This window comes from Enhydra lutris, unplaced genomic scaffold (genome assembly GCF_002288905.1).
Source record: "Enhydra lutris kenyoni isolate GAN:26980312 unplaced genomic scaffold, ASM228890v2 scaffoldscaffold35, whole genome shotgun sequence".
NCBI classification, from domain to species: Eukaryota; Metazoa; Chordata; class Mammalia; order Carnivora; family Mustelidae; genus Enhydra; species Enhydra lutris.
In genome coordinates, this window is record NW_019154119.1 from 3,558,184 (window position 1) to 3,577,977 (window position 19,794).

Consider the following 19,794-nt stretch of genomic DNA (forward strand, 5'->3'; position numbering starts at 1 on the left):
ATGTCTATTATGACCTCACCTGTTAATACTAACCTCGGCTGACATTCAGCTCTCATTCTGTGTCAGGAACTGTTAAGAGGTTTGAATGCATTATTTTATGTAACCCAACAATATTGAGGCGAGGTCTACTGTCCCCATTTTACAGATGAGGAAAACGGAGGCTTAGAGCAGTGAAGTAACTTATCCAAAGTCACACAACTGTTAGGTGAGGTAGTTGGAATCGAAACCCAGGCTGTTCACACTTGACCCTGGCCTGCCAAGGTGATGCTGAGATTCATTCCTTTCCATTGTCATTAGGATAAAAAAAAAAAAAATTAGCTGGGGAGGCACAGGCCTTTGTACAGAGATGTCACAAGCCAGCACATTATTAAGAATTATTAAGAACAGGTGAGGGGCATCTGGGTGGCTCAGTCATTAAGCATCTGCCTTTGGCTCAGGTCATGATCCCAGGATCCCCTGATCGAGTCCCAAATCAGGCTCCATGCTTCTCCCTCTCCCACTCCTTTTGCTTGTGTTCCCTCTCTCATTGTCTCTGTCAAATAAAAAAATTTAAAAAAAAAAGAATTATTAAGAACAGGTGAATAATAAGGCCATTAAAGGCTCTGAATTCTTTGGCAAAAGACAGGACTGTAGGCTGTGAGGTCACAGCAGCCCCAGGGAGGAAATGGAAAAATCAATCCTGTACCCACGTGGGACCCTGCTCAGCCATCAGCCAGGCCAATGCCGGTGCCGAGACGTTGCTGTAGACCTGGTCAAGCCAGGCTTTATTTTGTCATTCAGAGTCTCAGGGAATGCCAGTGGCAGTGCTCAGAAGGCCTTCCACCAGATGGCCCCGCTCTGTGGGCCCTCTGCCCACGGCCCTGCCAGCACCATCAGCTCCCCGGCTGCCAGCAAAGAGCTGGACTTCCTGGGGCGGCTTCCTCCACTCTCTGCTCAGCACGGAAGTTGTCTAGCAGCCTAACCCCCCTGACCAGCCGCTCTCAATGGCCGCTTTTCCTGGGGTGCCGGGGACCATCTGGGGCTGTGGGTAAGATCCCTGGAGCCGGCTGGCACAGGTCCTTGGCTGTGTCCTGGCCTGCCGACTTGCCAGCGATGCAGAACAGACCCGCTATTGTTTGCGTGCGTGTTTTCTTCTTCTCCTGGGTTTCCTATGGTCTTATTGCAATATAATTAACATGCAATAGATGCCCAGATCTTAAGAGTCCATTGCCTTGAGTTTTGACAACTGTTTATACATCTGTGTGGCCACCACTCAAACAAGAGATTAAACATTTCAGATCCCTCTAAAGAATCCCCCTTTCTAGGCAAGCCTCTCCCCCAGCCACATTCTGATTTCTAATTTCTTGTTTTTGCATGCATTCTTGCAAAACTGTTTCTACAACATGATGAGAAGGTTCTAGAAAACTCTCCGCAGGCTTTTGACGATGAAAAATGCTTTTAATTATGTTTACGTTCTGCCATCAGGAAACACACGCTCACTACATGAAATGTGAAAAATGCAAAATAGTTTTTAAAGAAAACTCAGAAAACGATCCATGGTCCTGTCCCGCAGAAATAACCACGGCTAGTATTCCAGTAGATTTCTTTCAAGGCGGGGACACACGCACTGATTATAGGCTGGCTCCCTAGTGGAGCATGAGATTTTTTGTAAAAAAAAAAAAAATAATAAGTCTTGTTGCTGCTCACCTCAAAGCGGGCCATTTCGAGCTGCCTGAGTGACAGGCGGCTTGATCAAAAATTCAACCTGCAATTTAGCGCGCCAGCCCCTCTGGTTCAGTGGGGGCCAACGTCTGAATTCATGATTTCTTCTCTTCTATGGAATATGTCTTGTACGCCTCTGGACCTCTCATGGAGCTTCCGTTTCACTGCTCACAAGGACAGCGGCCAGCTCCTTGGGATACGCCCCGCCCAGGTGAATACGCACTTGCCAGCCACGCAGACCACCCCTGATTACCCCCCCCTCCCCTTCCCCCCTCCCCCCTCCCCTTCCCCCCTCCCCCCTCCCCCGCCAAATCGCGCCAACCTTCTGGCCACGCCCCCCCCTGCAGGGCAGTAACAGACACGCCCTCAATTTTATTTATGTAAATCTTCCTTCTTTAAAAAAAAAAAAAAGGTACTTCAATGATATTCTTCATTCAAGTTAGAGGAATTTTTCGGAGACCCAAAGAATATGAGGACACCATAATTTCTGGTCTCCTTTTCTATCCACCCCTGAGCAATCAAGTGACTAATGCTAGGTCATCAGCGATGTCTGAGGCGGAGTGATATCTCACTGTACACATAGGTCACATTTTGCTTATCCATTTATCTGTGGATAAGCACTTGGGTTGCTTCCACTTTGCGCTATTTTGAATAATGCTGCTATGACCGTGGGTGTGCAAATACCTTTTTGAGGCCCTGTTTTTCACTTCTTTTGGTATATATCCAGAAGTGGAATTACTGGATCATATGGTAATTCTATTTTTAGTTTTTTGAGGAACCGCCTTACTGTTTTCCATAATGGCTGCACCATTTTGCATTCCCACCAGCAGTGCACAAGGCTTCCAATTTCTCCATATCCTCTCTGACACTTCTGGTTTTTTGATAACAGCCATCCCTATGACTCTGAGATGACACATCATTGTGCATCTCCCTAATAATTCCTGACCCTGAGCATCTTTTCAGGCTTGTTGCCTGGTATATATAGATATAGATATAGATATATAAATGGCTTGTTGCCATTTATATATCTTTGAAGAAACGTCTATTCAGGCCCTTTGCCCATTTTTAAACAGGTTTGTTGTTGAATTGTAGGCACTTTTTTTTTTTAGAGAGAGAGAGTGCATTTGGGTGGGGAGGGAGAGGCAGAGGGAGAAGGAAAGAAAGTCTTAAGCAGGTTTCACACCCAGTGTGGAGCCTGATGGGAGGCTCAATCTCACCACCCTGTCAGACCTGAGCCAAAATCAAGAGTTGGACATTTAACTGACTGAGCTACCCAGATGCTCCAGCTCTCTTCATATATTCTGGAGAGAAATTTCTTTTCTTTTCTTTTTTTTAAGATTTTATTCATTTATTAGACAGAGATCACAGGTAGGCAGAGAGGCAGCCAGAGAGAGAGGAAGGGAAGCAGGCTCCCCGCTGAGCAGAGAGCCTGATGCGGGGCTGGATCCCAGGACCCTGGGATCATGACCTGAGTCAAAGGCAGAGGCTTTAACCCACTGAGCCACCCAGGCATCCCTGGAGAGAAATTTCTTATCAGATATCTGATTTGCAAGTATTTTCTCCCATTTCATGGGCTGCATTTATACTCTGTTCGTAGGGCCCTTTGGTGCACAAAAGTTTTAAATTTTGATGTAGTCCAATTAATTATGGTGTTTTCAGTAAGAATCCAGGCATAACAGATGAAAATAACATTGGAATGAAACAGACCTGATTCTTTTCTTGGCTATGCCACTTAATGAGCTGGTTGACCTCCAACAAGTCATTTAACTTTCCTGGACTTTTTTTTTTTTTTTTTAAGATTTTATTTTTAAGTAACCTCTATACCCAACATGGGGCTTGAATTTAGAACCCTGAGATCAAGAGTCACATGCTCCACCAACTGAGTCAGCCCGATGCCCCCCCCCCCCTTTTCTGAATGTTCTCATCATTATCTGAAAACGGGTCAGGGGAAAGGAACACCTCCCACCCAGGATTTTTGTGAAATCTGCATATACAGAGAGCAAGAATAGTAGCGCCCAGCACTTGGAATGTACACAGCTCTTATCCAAGCTTACCCCAACATACTTGTCAGCTGGCACCACCCCATTCAAAAGGACCCCAGCACGGACACTCTTTGTATTAACAAAGGGATCGTTACCCTCATCTGATCAGTGAGGAAATGGATGCATAGCCAGGTTCCGTAAAGGACCTGAGATCACGGTGTTTACATCGCCCTATGGATCTTTTGATAAATCCTATTGTCAGTGCACCCTCAGCCCCTGCTTCCCCCACAATGGGACAGACAGATGCTCCAACCCGTTCGCAGACCCAAGAACCGGGGAACCCGTCAAGACCATCCAGTCCAGCTCTCCCAATTTGCAGACAGTGAAACCAAATCTGAAGGAGTTTAAGAATTTTGCTCAAATTCACGGAGCTAGAATCAGCCCTGATGGCCAACTCTCCCTCCCAGCACAGAAATGAATGTCCTTGATCAAGCAGAAGGAAAGCCTTGTACGTCGTCCAGCACCGCCCACTCCTCAGAACACTCAGCCTTGTTCTTCTCTGACAGTGTTGTCTGGGGAGAAGAGGACATTCCTAGCGGTGCTGTGGAATAGCTTTGGGGCAAAACTTCTCAAGACAGACGTGTGTCCTGTATTTACCAGCTGCTGGCCCAGGCAGCTCGTAAGATCAAGCACTTTCAGGAGTTTGATGGAAACAATATGGGAAGCCCCTGGTGTTTGTTCCCTCTTCTATTCTGTCTGTATATGACCCTCAGCCAAGATTCGCACACCTGCTCTTCCACTCAGAGCCTCCGAAATCCAGCTCTGAGAATGAGGGCGCAGAAAGCTGTGTAGTGCTTCATCCAGGAACATTCTGGTCAGGTGCTTCCAAGCAACAAGAAAACAGGCATTTCATGGCCTTTGCCTCAAAAGGCCTTTTATCTTTCTTGTTTTACAAAAGAATAATGCACAAAAGATATGAATGGAAAGCAAAGGAAAGATTTACCCATAATTATACTACTAAGTGACCTTCCTTTTTGAAGAAAAAGATTTTGACATTTATTCTGAACTTCACAAACCAAGGAGGAAGTGTGTGAGAATGTCTCTCTAATTGGCCTTCACGTTTCTGCGGGCAGGCCAAGGGGCTGTTTCTCGTGACTAACGCCATCGAAGTCTAGAGGAAAAGTCAAATGGCTATATTCTGGCATATTCTTTACACCATATAGCCTTATGACCAATGCGGGAAGACAAGGTAAAATGGCGAAATACTATTGCTATTGCTACAGGATTCTTTTTTTTTTTTTAAGATTTTTTAAATTTATTGATTTGACAGAGAGAGAGATCACAAGTAGGCAGAGAGGCAGGCAGAGAGAGAGGGGGAAGCAGGCTCCCTGCTGAGCAGAGAGCCCCATGCGGGGCTCGATCCGAGGACCCTGAGATCACGACCTGAGCCAAAGGCAGAGGCCTTAACCCACTGAGCCACCCAGGTGCCCCTCACTATAGGATTCTTTCTGAGACACCAGCCCCCTGCCTTGCCCCCTATCATTGGTGTCCTGGAAACATGGGCTGCTCGTTTTATGTGGATGGATGGATGGATGGATGGATGGATGGATGGATGACACATAACTATTCTATAGTTCAATGCAAATATTTGAGCTCTTACTACATACCAAAGATCTCTGCTGCAAGCTAGGAAAAATAATTAAGATACGGGCTGTGTCTTCAAAAGTGTGACAGATCTAGTGTAGAAAGAAAGAAATGACATTCGGTGTGACAAATAAATGACAAAAATAACAGCAGAGCATAAGATACAGCGGAGACACGAAGACGTGGCAGGAGGCTGCTGAGCTCTTGATTTCTTTCAGCATCGTCTTGGATGCTTCTGTTCTAGAAGCATCCCTCCTGTACAAGTAGTGAGAAGACATCCTATTACAAGTATTGTAATTTCTAAGGGATCTCTGCCAAGGTGTTTATAAATGTTCTTGTAATTTGGGGATTCTTCTTCATACAATGTACAAATGTTATTTAAAGTATTATCCACCGAAAAAGAAAGTTGGGACACAGAGCAAAGTCTTTCTCAGTAAGCATGAGATAAAGCATGGCACTCTGCCAAGCTACGAAGCTAAGACTCTTGCTTCCCAGGTGCTTGAATTTATCTGGGTCTTTCTGTAGGATGACGACAAAATCAGTATTTGAACCCAGAAGTCCTAATTCTCCGATTTATATTCAGACCACAGGATGTGCACTAGGGCGCTGAGCTTAAAAGTCCTAGATGTAAAGCGACAAAGAAACTGTGCCAAATCTACTCAAATAGTCGGCTTGGAAATCTTCCCTCACAGTGAAATTTGCTGTTTGGCATAAGGCATAAGGCACACTAATTGCCACGAGGTGAAAAGGCAGTGTTTGATCTCACACAAAGCTCTGTGAGCACCTGCTTAGGAGACAGGGAAGAGAAATGACTTCGACCAGCCGCATGACCTTGAGCAAATCGTTGGACTTCCAAATCTCGGTGCCCTCAGCTCAGCCACAGAAAGAATGGCATCCACCACCCGAGGACCTTTCTGAGTTGCGATAATAAGTAGAATGACACAGAGTAAACATTGGTAAATGTCAGTAATGCACAAAAACTTATAGTATAAGGCTTGGCTAAAGGGGCCACGTCCATCCTCTTTGTGGTCTCTGAGATTTTTCTTGTCTTTCTGGTGCAGGGATGAAAGGGACATGGTCACAGACCGCCAACCCTTGGCCGATCCTCTAGGAGACAGGAAACCCTCGACATCATCAGCGTTAAGGCTATCCTATCTCAGGGGCCCAATCAGACAGGGAGATTTCACAGAAGTGGGTATCTAGCTCACAATATGGAAGCAGCTCTCTGGTTTTACATTGTTTTTACCAGACCCTTCTGAAGCATCTAACAAACACAGTCTAAACATAACATTTCCACCCTTGTACACGGGGCCCCAGAAGCATCCATTAGAATTGCTTGGCTGGGGATAATATCACCTTTGATAGGCATAGTGTTCTGCAATGGAAACACACTCACCTAGACGTTAGCCCTTTTGACTCCCTCAGTATACCCTCCCTACATCAGGCTGCCCGATTATCCCCATTTTACAGGGGACGAAATGGGCTCAGAGGGAGGGGAACTATCTGTCCAGGGTCCTACAGCTGGGAAGTGGCCATCTGGGACTGGCACCATGGTCCCTCTCTCCCACACACTGCTCAGTCCTGACCCACCCCTCAGAGTCAGCGACTGCCACATCCGGACTGGCCAGACCAGAAGACACAGGGAAAGAGTTTTAATTCACAGGCAAACTTTCAGAGAAACAGGAGGTCCTCCTGCTAAAGAAGGTCTCCAGTCTCTGTTCTCCTCCAGGCCAAGCACTGACCGTGGAGCACGTCTTTAAGAACACTGCCATCTACGCATGTGTGTGACTCAGTGGTAGTCGTGACAGCCTCCTTCTGCTCCCCTATGTGTCCCTCTCTGAAGATGCACACCCGTGCCTCCTTGGTTCTCATGCCATCATGGGCTCCTGTATCCTATCTTTCGGCCTCACCAACCTGCTCTCCTGGCTCCTTTCCTGCTTACTTATCCACACCTAGGGCTTTCCCAGGGGCCTTTCTCTCCCATAGAACAAAACAACAATGAAGGAGGTAAGAAGGGTGCCCAGAGGCACAGGCTCCGACTCAGGAGTGAGGCCTCTCAGTTTCTGTGTTGACTGGCTTGGGCCCAAGGGGAAGGCTCATTCCCTCCCAGGGGTCCATCCCTACCTTCTGCACTCTCCTGCATGGCCCAGATCGACACGTGTGAGTCTGTGAGGTACAGCGAACTCTGCAAAGGAAACGCCTAGATTCTCTTTCAGCCCTATCATGTAACTGTGTAGCCGTGGGCAGGTTACTAAACCTCTCAATGCCTCCATGTTCTCATTTCTAAAATGAAAATAATAATCCCTAACATAATTTGGGGAAGATTAAGTCAGTTAATACATAAAAAGTGCTTAGACGACTAGCGTGGCACACGGAAATGCCCACTGAAAGGAAACTACAATAACAGTAATTGTACTGTGATTCGAAACACATTTAAGGCTGAAATACGAAGAGGGTTCAGGAATTACAAAGATAAATAAAAAAGACGACACTTAACTTGGGATTCACTCCTTCAATCAAGTTCTCCAGTGCCTTACTCTGTACCAGGCAGTGTCCTATTCCCTAAAGAGGCAGTGGGGGGAGAGAGAGAAATGAGTTCCCTGTTTACATGGAGCGGACAGTCTAGTGGAGAAGAGACAAGAGAAATACTGGAGGGGAAGTAAACTAAGGCATATGAGCCAGAGTGACCAGCCAGCCTCCCTAACTGTAAAGGCAGGAATGTCTTCTCCAGGGAGCAACATCTCTGAAGGTTCACGTTCATCCTTGGGAGGAGAAATCACATTTTTTTAAAAAGATTTTATTTATTTATTTGAAAGAGAGTGATCACAAGTAGGCAGAGAAGCAGGCAGAGAGAGAGAGGAGGGAGCAGGCTCCCCGCTGAGCAGAGAGCCTGATGCGGGACTCAATCCCAGGACCCTGGGATCATGACCTGAGCCGAAGGCAGAGGCTTTAACCCACTGAGCCACCCAGGTGCCCCGAGAAATCACATTTGTGAACTGGGACAAGCCGAGAACAGAGCCAGGGAAAATTTCAAGGTAAGGAATCAGAACCCACAAACTTGCATTTGGACAGGACTCTGGTACCCTCCAGACTGGTATAGAGCAGATTAAGAGAACTACATTTACAAAAGAAAAATCTAATTTAGACCAATATTTATGAAATATCTCCTCTTTTTGGAGGAACTCAGAGGATTTTCTCTCAGACCTTAGCATCTCAAAAAGCTTTTTGGTTGGGGCCTAGGTAACTGAATTAAAAAAAAAAAAAAATCTGTAGATGCTGTGAGTCTTGCAAATGACTTTTCCTCTCTTTTTTGGCCTACAGGAAGCTCAAAACTGAATTTCCTGTAGAAAATTCAAAACTGAATTTGCAACAGGGCCTGCAACAGGGCCTGCTGGTATGCACTTTCTTCCCCCTGAAATAACTTTGTTCCCGGCTTTATTTTTTTCTGAATAATTCTTAGATTTTCCTTGCTTTGATCTCTTTATTTATTGTAGTGCAGGTGTGTGTACATGTGTATATGTGTGTGTGTAAAGTATAGGCTCCAAATCATCTTTAGAACAAGTTAGATTATAATAACTTTACAGCACTAAGTAATTTAGCACTCACTTTAAACTATGCTTATTTCTTTAAAAAAATTTTTTTTGAGAGAAAAACTGGTTTTTTTTTTAAAGATTTTATTTATTTATTTGACAGGCAGAGATCACAAGTAGGCAGAGCGGCAGGCAGATAGAGAGGAAGGGAAAGCAGGCTCCCTGATAAGCAGAAAGCCTGATGCGGGCTCGATCCCAGGACCCCGGGATCATGAACCGAGCCGAAGGCAGAGACTTTAACCCACTGACCCACCCAGGCGCCCAAAAAACTGTTTTCTATATGTGCTTATATAACCCATATTTATGTAGCAAGAGAATTTTTTTTTATGTTTCAATTCCCCTCCCCGCCCCCCCCCCCCCCCTCCTACTGCTTTTTTTTTTTTTTTTAAAGACACAAACATTTCCCACTGAAAATGCACAATCCCACTGTAAGTGTTCCAAGGCTTTCTCACTCCTTCGGCTACTGCCTGTGGCTACAAGAACGGTCTCTGCTTTTCTTCATTTTCACTTCATTCCCCACCCCCATCCCATTCTGCACAGTGCCCCCAGCTTCATTTCCCAAAACAATCAACTTTGCCAATCAGCCTTTTGGCAGTTTAAAATCTTCAATGGCTCCTAATGCTCCTGGAGATAAGTGAAAAAGCGTTTATCTTGACAAAATCTCCATCAAGTCATTCCTCACCTAACCTCTGCCCAAACCCAGGGATCCCCCGCCCCTAATTCTCTCTGGACGGGTCTTCTCTTTCCCCACTTCCTTGCGCGTTCTCACATTGGTGCGGCCACCTGGCACACCCGTACCTCTCTCCCCATCCAGCCTTCAGACCCCCTCGAAAGTCCTTCCAAATGGCTCCACCTGGCAGTGGTCTCTCCCACCTGGAGATGCTTCGGGCTGAACAGCTAATGAGTCACCCCCGGGTCCTGCAACACTGTGCAACTTTACCGAATCTACCTTTGTATCATTTGCAGTCTTGCACGTTTTACAACCTGGTTACCTACTGAAATAATTCAAATAATTCCATCTTCTTGATGGAAGGGACTTCTCGATGTTTTTGTAACCCCCTTGGATGCCTCTCAGAGTATCACATGTAGCTGACACTCCAGAAATAGTTGACAATGTCTATCCGTTTCCCTTCAAAAACAACGCGTGGAGCAATTGACAGGCAAGTAGTTAAGATCTTCAATAAATAAGGCACTCACTTGTTTGCGAATTCACTAAAATGCAAATGGTTTAAAAACATACAAAGTGTTTGACCACTAGAAATAAAGAATACGAGTTAAAATGATACAACTTTTCTATCAAATTAGCACAGGTTGGGGGGAAATCTCAATATTTAATGGTGTTGAGGGTACTGGGGGTTAGGTACTCTCACAACTGCTAGTGGAATTGTAACTGATACAAACTGAAAATAATTTGACAATATGTAACAAATATTCTAAATGTTCATATACCTTGATCGACCCATATAGAGAGCTGCTAGGGAAATATTCTAAAATTCAGAGAAAGCTTTGGTATCCTTCCCAGGGTTATAATACTGTATGTACAACCTAAATGTAGGAGAAGGAAATTATACTTCCACTCGGTGGACTGTTACGTAGCCATTAGAAATGGCAGCCATTAACCTGGGTAGGGGGAGAGGGGGAGGAATGCTTATATTCCAATGTTAAAGTAGAAAAAAATACAATACAAAATTATGTAAAATGAGTAATTCCAACCACACAAACAAATGCATGAAGGAAAGATATCAAAACAGTAAAAGCAGTTATACTTGTTTATAGTTTACTATGTTTTCCAGATTTTCTAGAAGGATTGGATGACTACCAGGAAAAAAAAACGCTTTTCAAATTGGATTTTCTTTTTGTTGTTGTTGTTGGTGGTGGTGGTGGTGGTGATGGTGGTGTCTGAAGTAAGGAACAGGCTCACAGGCACTGGTATCAAGCTTATGGGACATACATTTTTGTTTCCCCCTGGCTTTTTTATTAAGACACAGGAGAGAGTTGAAGAAAGGGAAGGAGAAAGTGGGGGCAGCATTCTCATCCTGATTAATCTCTGCAGTGAGGTGGGCGGGGGTTGTCATCTTTGCAGAGCCAGGAAACAGGTTCAGAAAGGCTCAGGTCCAAGGTTACCAGAAGGGCAGAGTCGGGGTTCAGACCCAGGCTATGGGGTCCCCCCACCGGTGCTCCCTCACCCTCACACCAAGGGTAACCCAGCCAGGATGGGGCAAGAAATTGCAAGGAAAAGGGCAAAAGATGAGTACAAAATCCTAGTGGTCATTCATATGATGGTATTTTTTAAAACATTGGTTTTAGTGTGTAGGATTGTGGACGGTCTTTTCCCTCCTCTTTTTTCTAGACTTTCTGTAAGGTAATATTAAGGTCTACTTTCATACATGTGCAAAAAGAAAACTGCGTTTGGATTCACTGAACTGTGAGCCGCAGGGAGATCCCGCCCGCTCCTGAGAGGACTAAAGGAGTTGGGTGGGGGGAGGTAAGAGGAGGCAGGGCACAGGGCTCCTGTCCCAAGCCAGACACTGCACCATAGGGCTGCAGGAGCCTCGAGATTTGAGGGAGGAGGCTGCAGCCCATGTGCATGCGTGTGCGTGTGCGTGTGTGCGCGCTGTGGGAGTTGCCCTTGATGGGAGCAGCAGGAGCTGTAGAGCTTTCTGCAACAGTGAGCCTTACACCTCCGAGGGAGTCAGCCCCACCCTGCGGCTTCTCCACGCCATCCACATGGGTTGCACACGAGTGTGCTGTGTCAGGCATCTTTCCAGAAAGTTGTCCACCATGGCTCCCTTCCCTACAGTCTGCATTCTCAACCACAGAGCATGAAGAAAGGCAAATGCCGAGGACAAGGCAGGACCCGGAGGTGAGCAGCTTTTGTTCTAGAGGGATGGGGCTCTAGGGACTGTGTGGGGTTCTGGGGAAATCCTGTCCAATCGCTCTCCACGGCCCACTCCCTTCATCCTGGAGGGTATCATCTCTCAGAGAGCTCTGTCTCACCTCAGTGTGTAAGTGGGACACTCCTTGGCAGGACCCCTGTGGCTCCATCCCAGGAGAGAGGAATAGGGAAACTTAGTTATACAATTCTAACACAAAGAAACATTAAGGGGAACCTTATTTTTTCCAGAAAATTTGCTTTCGGTCTTCCTACCCCAGGACCAAGTGCTTTTATTTTTCTAGCTCCTTTATCAACCTCTGTTCCTAGGTATAAACAAGACTGTGGGAAAGTCCCCCTTTGGAGAGCCATTTCCAGAAAGTGACTGGGGTTTAGGAATGAGTGTATGGTAAGGAGGCAGTGGGGGTGAGTCTTGAGCGGCTGGTGAAGGAAGATATCTGTGTGGCTAGGCTGGGGCAGGAGGTGATGCAAACAGCCATTCCAGCAGCTGGCAGAGAGGAAGAGAGAAGGGAAAAGGCCCGACAGGATCTGAAGGGCCCAGGCTCTCCAGCAACCTGTCTTGTGAGTGCAGAACCTCTTAACTTCCTGTTACACCCACCACCCAGCTTCGAGGCTCACCACAGACTCGGGAGGTATAGACAGGCACCCCACCAGTTCATACTGAGATGTAATCCCAAGCGATGACCCCACTTGTCGGCAGTCACATAGCCATGAGCTGGCTCTTAGATGGAGATGGGCTGACCCCAGTTCTAAGATTTTTTCTGTCCCAAATAGCACTGTGTCCTCTAGCCAAGACAACGGGCTCTCATTCTCCCATAGACAGAAGGAAGGGGAGAGAGGAGACTGAGGAAGGCAGAAAGACTGAGTTGTCAGGGGCTGAGGTAAGGTGAGGAGGAGGAAAGAGGGGAGCTGAGGGAGGTCTGTCCCACATCTCCAAGGAGCCGTGAGGTGCCAACAGGAGTCAGGTTTTACAAATTCAGAGTGGGATCAAGTCACCAAGGTGGGTGGTCAAGGGACACTTTTACCTAAATTTTAGGTGACTTTTGGCCATACATGGGGCCTCACTGCCCATCAGCCAATAACATCCCTCATGGCATTTTCCTAATGAGCATTTACCCGAGGCTTTGAGGGGAGAAGGGCACTGAGCTAGGAAGCCTGTTTTCATTTCCCCCTGTTCCACCTAACTGTGTCACCTTGGGCAAATCACTTGGAAAATAGGGAAAAACAAGAAGCAAATATAAAAAGTCTGTCTCTGTGCCTTCCCAACCTCTCTATCCACTTCTTTTTTTCATCACTCTCTTGACTGCTGGAGAGAGAATGACTACAAGTATCTCACGGACCCTTTCTTTTCACGAAACGTAAGAAAACACTGAAATCCAGGCCACTGACGCCTCCCTTTGGAGAGCAGCCTCCCTTTCACACCTCCTAAGACAAGGCTTTGCACTAAGCAAGACTCAGTAATAATCTCTCAACCAGCATTGGCGTGACTTCCCTTTGCTGCAGGCAACTGCCCAGAGGATTCTTTCTTTATAATCTTTCTATGAATGATTTAGGAGTAAGTGCCATCTCTGTTTGCATCTGGAGGAATAAAACCATAACAGAGAAATGAAAAAGCTGTGGTGTATCCAAAAATAACACCCAGATATGTTGGCTTCCCAGTTCACTTCTCTGTACCCATCAGTTCTTCCTGGATCTGCTTCACACAGCAGAGGCAGACTGGGACCCCCAATGTCCAGATACCCGAGATCAGTTATGAAACTGTCTCAGAGTAAAGGCAGAGAGGTGGCCCAGCAGGACTAGGGTTCCTAATCCCGCACCCCCCCCACCCCCGTTCTCATGGGCCCAGTCCTAACTCCTTCCCCACTGCAGGTGCCCTGCAGTCACGTGCTCTTGTCAAGTGATCTGCAGTGCCAGCCTGCACACTCTGCAGAAAAGAACAGGGGGGGAAACAGAAAGAAAGAAAATAGGGCTTTCTCCTGGGAACCTCACAGCCTCCCAGCTTATAAAAGCTTGTTACCTCCCAGCTTATTCACCTTGTTACCTTCCTGCAGAGTCCCCACTGGCCGGCAGAACACGCTTTCAGACCAGCCACCGCCCCCCCGCCGCTTTGGTGCATCCAAGAGAAATCATACTCGGTGAGGGGGATCTGCTGATGTCTCCACCTGGCTCAAAAATGCAGATGTGTGACCACAGGACAGGATAGGACACTGATGGTAGGGCTGAATCTCTCTCTCTCTCTCTCTCTCTCTCTAAATAGTGAGGCCCACTGACTGCGGAGCTTTTGTACCATGCTCAGCTTCCTCTGCCTCCACCAAACTTTGTGACTCATGTTATCTGTGTGCAGAGTGAGGCAGCTGAGAGGGCCTCAGCAGTGGCGGGTGAAATTGGGAACTTGCTCTTCTCCCAACGCTCACCGCCCAGGTGCCACCTGAGCCCCTAACTGGAAGCAGGGGTGGGAGGTGAGCACAGCTCCAGTGTTTTGGCTGATCCTAAAGAGCTGTCAGAACCCCGGACCTGAGTCCTGATGGACTTAGTCCATCGGGATCATCTCTCTCTTACACAAACACACACACACACACACACACACACACACACACACACACCTCAGTTCATAGCATCTGAGCCTCTCTATAAGGCCATTGATTCCTAGACTGGTCTGGGTCTCCAGTATTCCATTCATTAGAGATACAATGTGAGACCCTAATTGTTCTCTTTTCTTCACCCACAATGCCTCCAAACCAGAGAAATGCGTAGCAAATTTTTAAAGCGGAACTGTGCATCAGGAGGGTCTGGCTAACTGTTGCACATCAGTTGAGGGGATGGTTGGGGAAGGGAGGAAGAGATGTCGGGGGTGGGGGGTGGTGACAGCCAGAAGGTGGCCGACTCCCCAGAGCTGCGCTGTACCCTCAGCAGCGTCTCCTCCCTTCATCACTGAGGAGGGCTAATCTGGAAGTTAGGGAACCTGGGACCCGCGGGCGGCAGGGGTGGGCAGAGGCCACGTCCCTCCAGGGGCGGCGACAAGAAGCTCCCAGGACTGGCTCGCGCCCCAGCCCTCTGCACCGGCGCCGCCCCCCTCATCCTCCGAGCCCGGCGCAAGGCAGGCAGCGAGCTCTCCCCGCAATCCCAGACCGGCTTCCCGCATAAAACTCCCCAGCGCAACCCGCTTTTGTTAATTCTGCAAATGCTGTCACACGGCCACCTCCACCAACGCTCCCTGTCTGCTCGGCTCCAGGGGAGACCCGCTCTCCCCACAACGCAGCCGCTCGAGTCACTCCAGCCCCCCCGCCCCCTGACGGACCACCGCCCACCCGCCCCACGCCCGCGCATTACCGGCCCAAAGGACTTCCGAGAACCCCAGGGTCCCCGGCCTCAAGCATCTTTGTCCTCTCAGCGCAGCCGCGAGCGCACAGAGCGAGAGAAAGAGCCCAGCCGGGTACCGAGTCCGCGCCCCCTGGCCTCGCTGGGCCCCTCAGGGGGACAATGGTCCGCGCCCCTCAAGTTTGCGAGCCCGGAGGCAGAGCTCTCCTTACCGTACATCTCCGCGGGGCGAGCGCCTCCTGGGAGGCCGCGTCGCCGTGTCGCCTGCAGCCAGCCCCGGCGGCGCCTGCCTTTCATTCACAGCCTGGGCGGCGGATGGCGGCTGCGGGCGGAGGCCGGGGCGGGGCGGGAGCGGGAGCGAGGGCGGGACGCGGAAGGGCCGGAGCCGGGAGCCCCGCGCCCATTCAGCCGCCCAGACTGAGCGCGGCCGGCCTGCGCTCGGGTTGCCGGGCAGGGCCGCGCCGGGAGGGGAGGAGGCTATGCTAATGAGACGTCCCTCCCCCTAGCTCGGCCACTGCCAGGCCGCCCCGACCCCCCGCCCCGCCCCGCCCCGCCGCGCCCCGCCCCAAGCAAATTCCCGCCCTCCGCCTGCCGCGGCCCCAGCTGTCTCCCCAGAAACCCCAACCCCAAGATGCGCCCTTCCCAGCCTGTCGCTCCCAGGTCCTGGGCCGCGCGTTTTCCAGCTGCAGCGTTCTTCGGGGGAGTCGCCCACCCAAATTCCCTGCCCCTGTCGGAATGCGCAGGCCGACAGCGGACGTCGCCGCTAACCCTTGGGCCCAGAGGGTCAGCAGGGGCTCCCGAAGCTGCAGGTGTACCCCTCCCCACCCCCACCCCCGATTTGTCCAGGATGCGTAGGCTGAGCCAGGGGAGGCAAGGAAGAGGGACTAACTCTCCTCCCTTCCTTGGTTCCCTTAGCGAAGCCCCGTTCCCTAATTAAGAACTCCGCTGTGGCCCTCCCAGTCAGCTTCTGGCTACCAAAGAGCGTCCATCCAGCGCCAGGTACTCGGGAAACGGACCCCACCCCACCCACCCCCTAAGTGCTGCAGGGAATTATGCCGCTTGCATAATTCACACTTTTTGCGCCCAGGATCCTCTCTACTTGTGCTCCAGGCCGACTTCATCCTCTGTGACCGTGTGAGAAACAGACGGTAGGCAGAAGGCTCCCGCCCCACACCCTGATGACATCTTCTGGCCTAGCCCGTGGCTAAGGCTTCTCCATCCAGCTTCCTCAGCGTCTCACGCATTCACCTGGCCTTCCTTCCAGCATCTATTCCTTAGTTTCTCCTCTTACCCCATGGTTGAGGTTTTTGTCCCTAACATATTCTACAAGTAGGAGTGAAGGAGGTAACAACCTTAAAGATGGTGTGATGTCTCCCATTGTACAGAAGAGGAAACGGAGGCGGTTAATTTGTGTTCTTCCTAGATACTGAGCTGTGTGTCTGCAGGCCAGTCATCTACCCTCTCTGAACCTCAGCTTCCTGCAGAACTATTGGTAAGTTTATATAAAACCTACGTGAAAGTACACAGTGGGCACTCACACAGTTATTTACTTTCTTTCCTTCCTCACCCAAGGCAGGGAACAGAACTGGAGGGTTGCTGGACTCTTGGAACAGTGCTCTCTCCGTTGTACCCCAAACTCATGTTTCCTATTTCTCTCTGGCCTCACCATCTCCTTCTACTCCCTTGCTGTTTCCAGGTTTTGCTCCTGCTCCTTTACCTCTTTACCTCTCTTAGCAGCACATGTGAGCACTGGAGGCCCCCCTGGAAACCCTGGGAGGGTTCCTGAATTTCACATTTAGTCTAGACCCTCCAATGACTTACAAAGAAGCTCTATTTCTATTCTCCAGTTTTGGGAAGTCAGGTACCTTTGAGATCTGCTGAGAGTCACACCTGAACCAGGGTAGAAGGGAGAATTTGGAGTCAAGCTTGGTCTGAACACCAGGAGATACTCCCAGCCCACAGTTCTGTTCAACGCAAAATATACTCATTAAACACTGGTGCCCTCAGCACGGTGGCTAATGCACTGTCTATCTTCATGGAGTGAAATGTCTGGCCGGTGCTACTCCTGTATGAGGAAGTTGGGTGGGGGCACAGTCTTTTGGCTCACAGTTTTGTTTTTTTCTTTTTTAAGATTGTATCTATGTATTAGAGAGAAAGAGAGAGAGCATGGTGGAGCACAGGTGCATGAGCAGGGGGAGGAGGACAGAGAAGGAGAGGGAGAGGGACAAGCAGACTCCCCACTGAGCACGGGGCCTGATGCGAGGCTCCATCTCACGACCCTGAGATCATGACCTGAGCCGAAATCAAGAGTCTGACACTTAACCGACTGTGCCACCCAGGTGCCCCTGGTTCACAATTTAAATGTAAGGGCAGAAACCAAGAGTCCCAATAGCCAGGACAGTGTGCCCATGAAAAGACATCAAGCAGCTGTCAGCTATTTAGGTGAACTGTGGTAAGGAGGAAAAGTGAGAATTCAGATTTCAATCCTAACTAGGTTGTTTCTGTATCTGCAGAAACCCAAAACATGGTGATGAGTATGGCAGAAGGAAAGTAGAGAAGAAATAGCATTTACGGTGTGTGCATTATGCTTTGGGTCACTTTACATAGTTTATCTCAGCCAACACTCCCAGCAACCTTGCAAGGTCAACAGTGCTACTCTCATTCTGCAGCCGGGAAACTGAGGCCCAGAGAGGTGAGATGACTCTAGTAAATATCAAGCAGGGATTCAAGCCCAGGACACTCTGCCCTCCAGGAACCATTTTCTTCCCACCACACTGTAACGCCTTGCAGTCCGCACTGATGCACACAGGACAACTGCATTTTGAATTGAGTAGTTCTCCACAGTCCAAAGGCCATGCCCCCTTCCTTCTGGCCAGAGCCCAGAGCCCAGAGGTGTCCTGGCACCTGGTCGGCCAGGCTGGAGGAACTAAGCCTAAGGAAAAGTTATTCTCCATTAGCCAGAGAGCACCCTGGGGAACACAATCACTCCGAGCAATGTGCTTGGCTGCAATAGCTCAACGATCCCCTCAATGGGCACCACAATTTCCAGAGTTTCCGTAGGGACCAAAGGCCAGATTTCCCTGCACTTCAGAGAAAGGAGGGCTTAGAAGTGGGAGGCAGTCCACAACCATGGCATAAAAAGCAGGACTCTCACTTGCATCCTGGGCTCTAGCATCACACCAGGCCTGTCCTTCAGTCCAGGAGCCTGGCCTGTGATGTTCCAGCCCTACACAGCCACACCAGCTCCTCTGTGTCTGTCCAGGAGCCTCTAATCGCCCCACCAGCCACACAGCTACAGCAGCTCTTGCTCTGGGCACCAGCCTTCAGTGGTCAACAGCTTTAAAGGGCCTTCCAGAGAGAGGTAAAAGGGAAGAAGACAACAGCTCCGGGTGATAGTGCTCCCGAGAAAAGAAATGATCAGGCCTGGAGAAGGGTCTAGGGAGAACCAGAGGGAGAGTGTGCCCCTAAGGTTGTAATGTAGCTGATTAGCTGTGAAGCCTGAAATGGAACTCAGGATTCCAGACTCCGGGCCTGGTGACTTGAACCCTTGGCACTTCTCCCTTGAAGCAGGTACCTTGACCTACTTCTCAGGAGCCCCAGGGAAAGAACAGCCTATAAAAACAATACCCAAGTTTAGGAGCAGGTGGGTATCCTAGGACCGAAGAATGCATCTCCACAACACAGAAAACAGCCCAGAGCCGGGTCAGTAGGACGTGCTCTTGGCCAGGTTCCTGGAAGCTGCCTTGGGCTGCAGGAGGGACACAGGGGGACAGGGCTGCCTGCTGCTGTGAGATCACGGCCTGTGCAACAGAAGGCTGCTGCAGACAGATTTCACCTCTAAACCAGGTTTTGCCAGAGAGTGAGTGAAGTGAGGTATTGATTATTGACATTTCAAGGTTTAAATGTATTAAGCAAATTCTCCTGGTTACTGTCCTCTTCACTGTTTTCGGTTCCTCCCATGTTTACCCTCCAGAACAGAGCCAGCCTCCCTTCATTAGGTGCTGCTGTCTGTGGTCTTTGGAGAAGAGGCTCCCTTCCCATGTGAAGTTCAAATCCATGTTCACTTGCTTCTAGTAAAAAGCTCAGGAATTACCACACCCTTTGCCCCCACTCTTCTGTCCTTTCGCTCTGTCCTTGTTCCCAGCTGTCAGGAGCCACCTGTTCACCACTCATCACCTCCCATCTCCAGCCTGTGGGATGCTTGCTTCCACTGGGACACACTGAAAGACTTGAAGGCCCATGGCGCCATGTTTGTCCATGGAAAGACCCGGTTTAGAAGAAAGAAGGACATGGGAGGTGAAAGGCTGGTCAGACAGATCATCTCAGAAGGTCAGATCTGGCTTTCCAGACCTTGGCTAAGGAGACCAGCATGATACCGCACCCAGAAGGAACAGGTTTGCCCAGAGCCTGGCCAACCCGGTCAAAGCGGGGTTTAAGCGAACTTGGAGAAGGGAGAAAAACCTGACCACTAGGGAAGAATATAGGAAGGACATGTGTGATGCTGAACTCAAAGCCTGGGAAAATGGCACCAGTGGAGACAGAGCCCTGGGACTTCAGTGAGGCCAGATGCCAACTCTCCAAGGACGTTCCCCTGGCCTGCCTGAGCCATACCCAGGCTTCCCAGCCTTGTCTATTCACAGCCTCACGGTGGCTTTGGAGAGCACCT

At 49.2% G+C, this 19,794-nt stretch overlaps 1 protein-coding gene across 1 annotated transcript in view; it reads right to left on the reverse strand.

Moving 5' to 3' along the window:
• LOC111154165 (EFR3 homolog B) overlaps nt 1-15,393 on the reverse strand; it is an 88,153-nt gene extending 72,760 nt beyond the window's left edge. Inside the window, exon 1 of the mRNA XM_022513594.1 lies at nt 15,341-15,393. Within this exon, the coding sequence (XP_022369302.1) occupies nt 15,341-15,347 (7 nt within the window). The 5' untranslated portion in view covers nt 15,348-15,393. The remainder of the gene's footprint in view (nt 1-15,340) is intronic.
• Between the last annotated feature and the right edge of the window lie 4,401 nt (nt 15,394-19,794).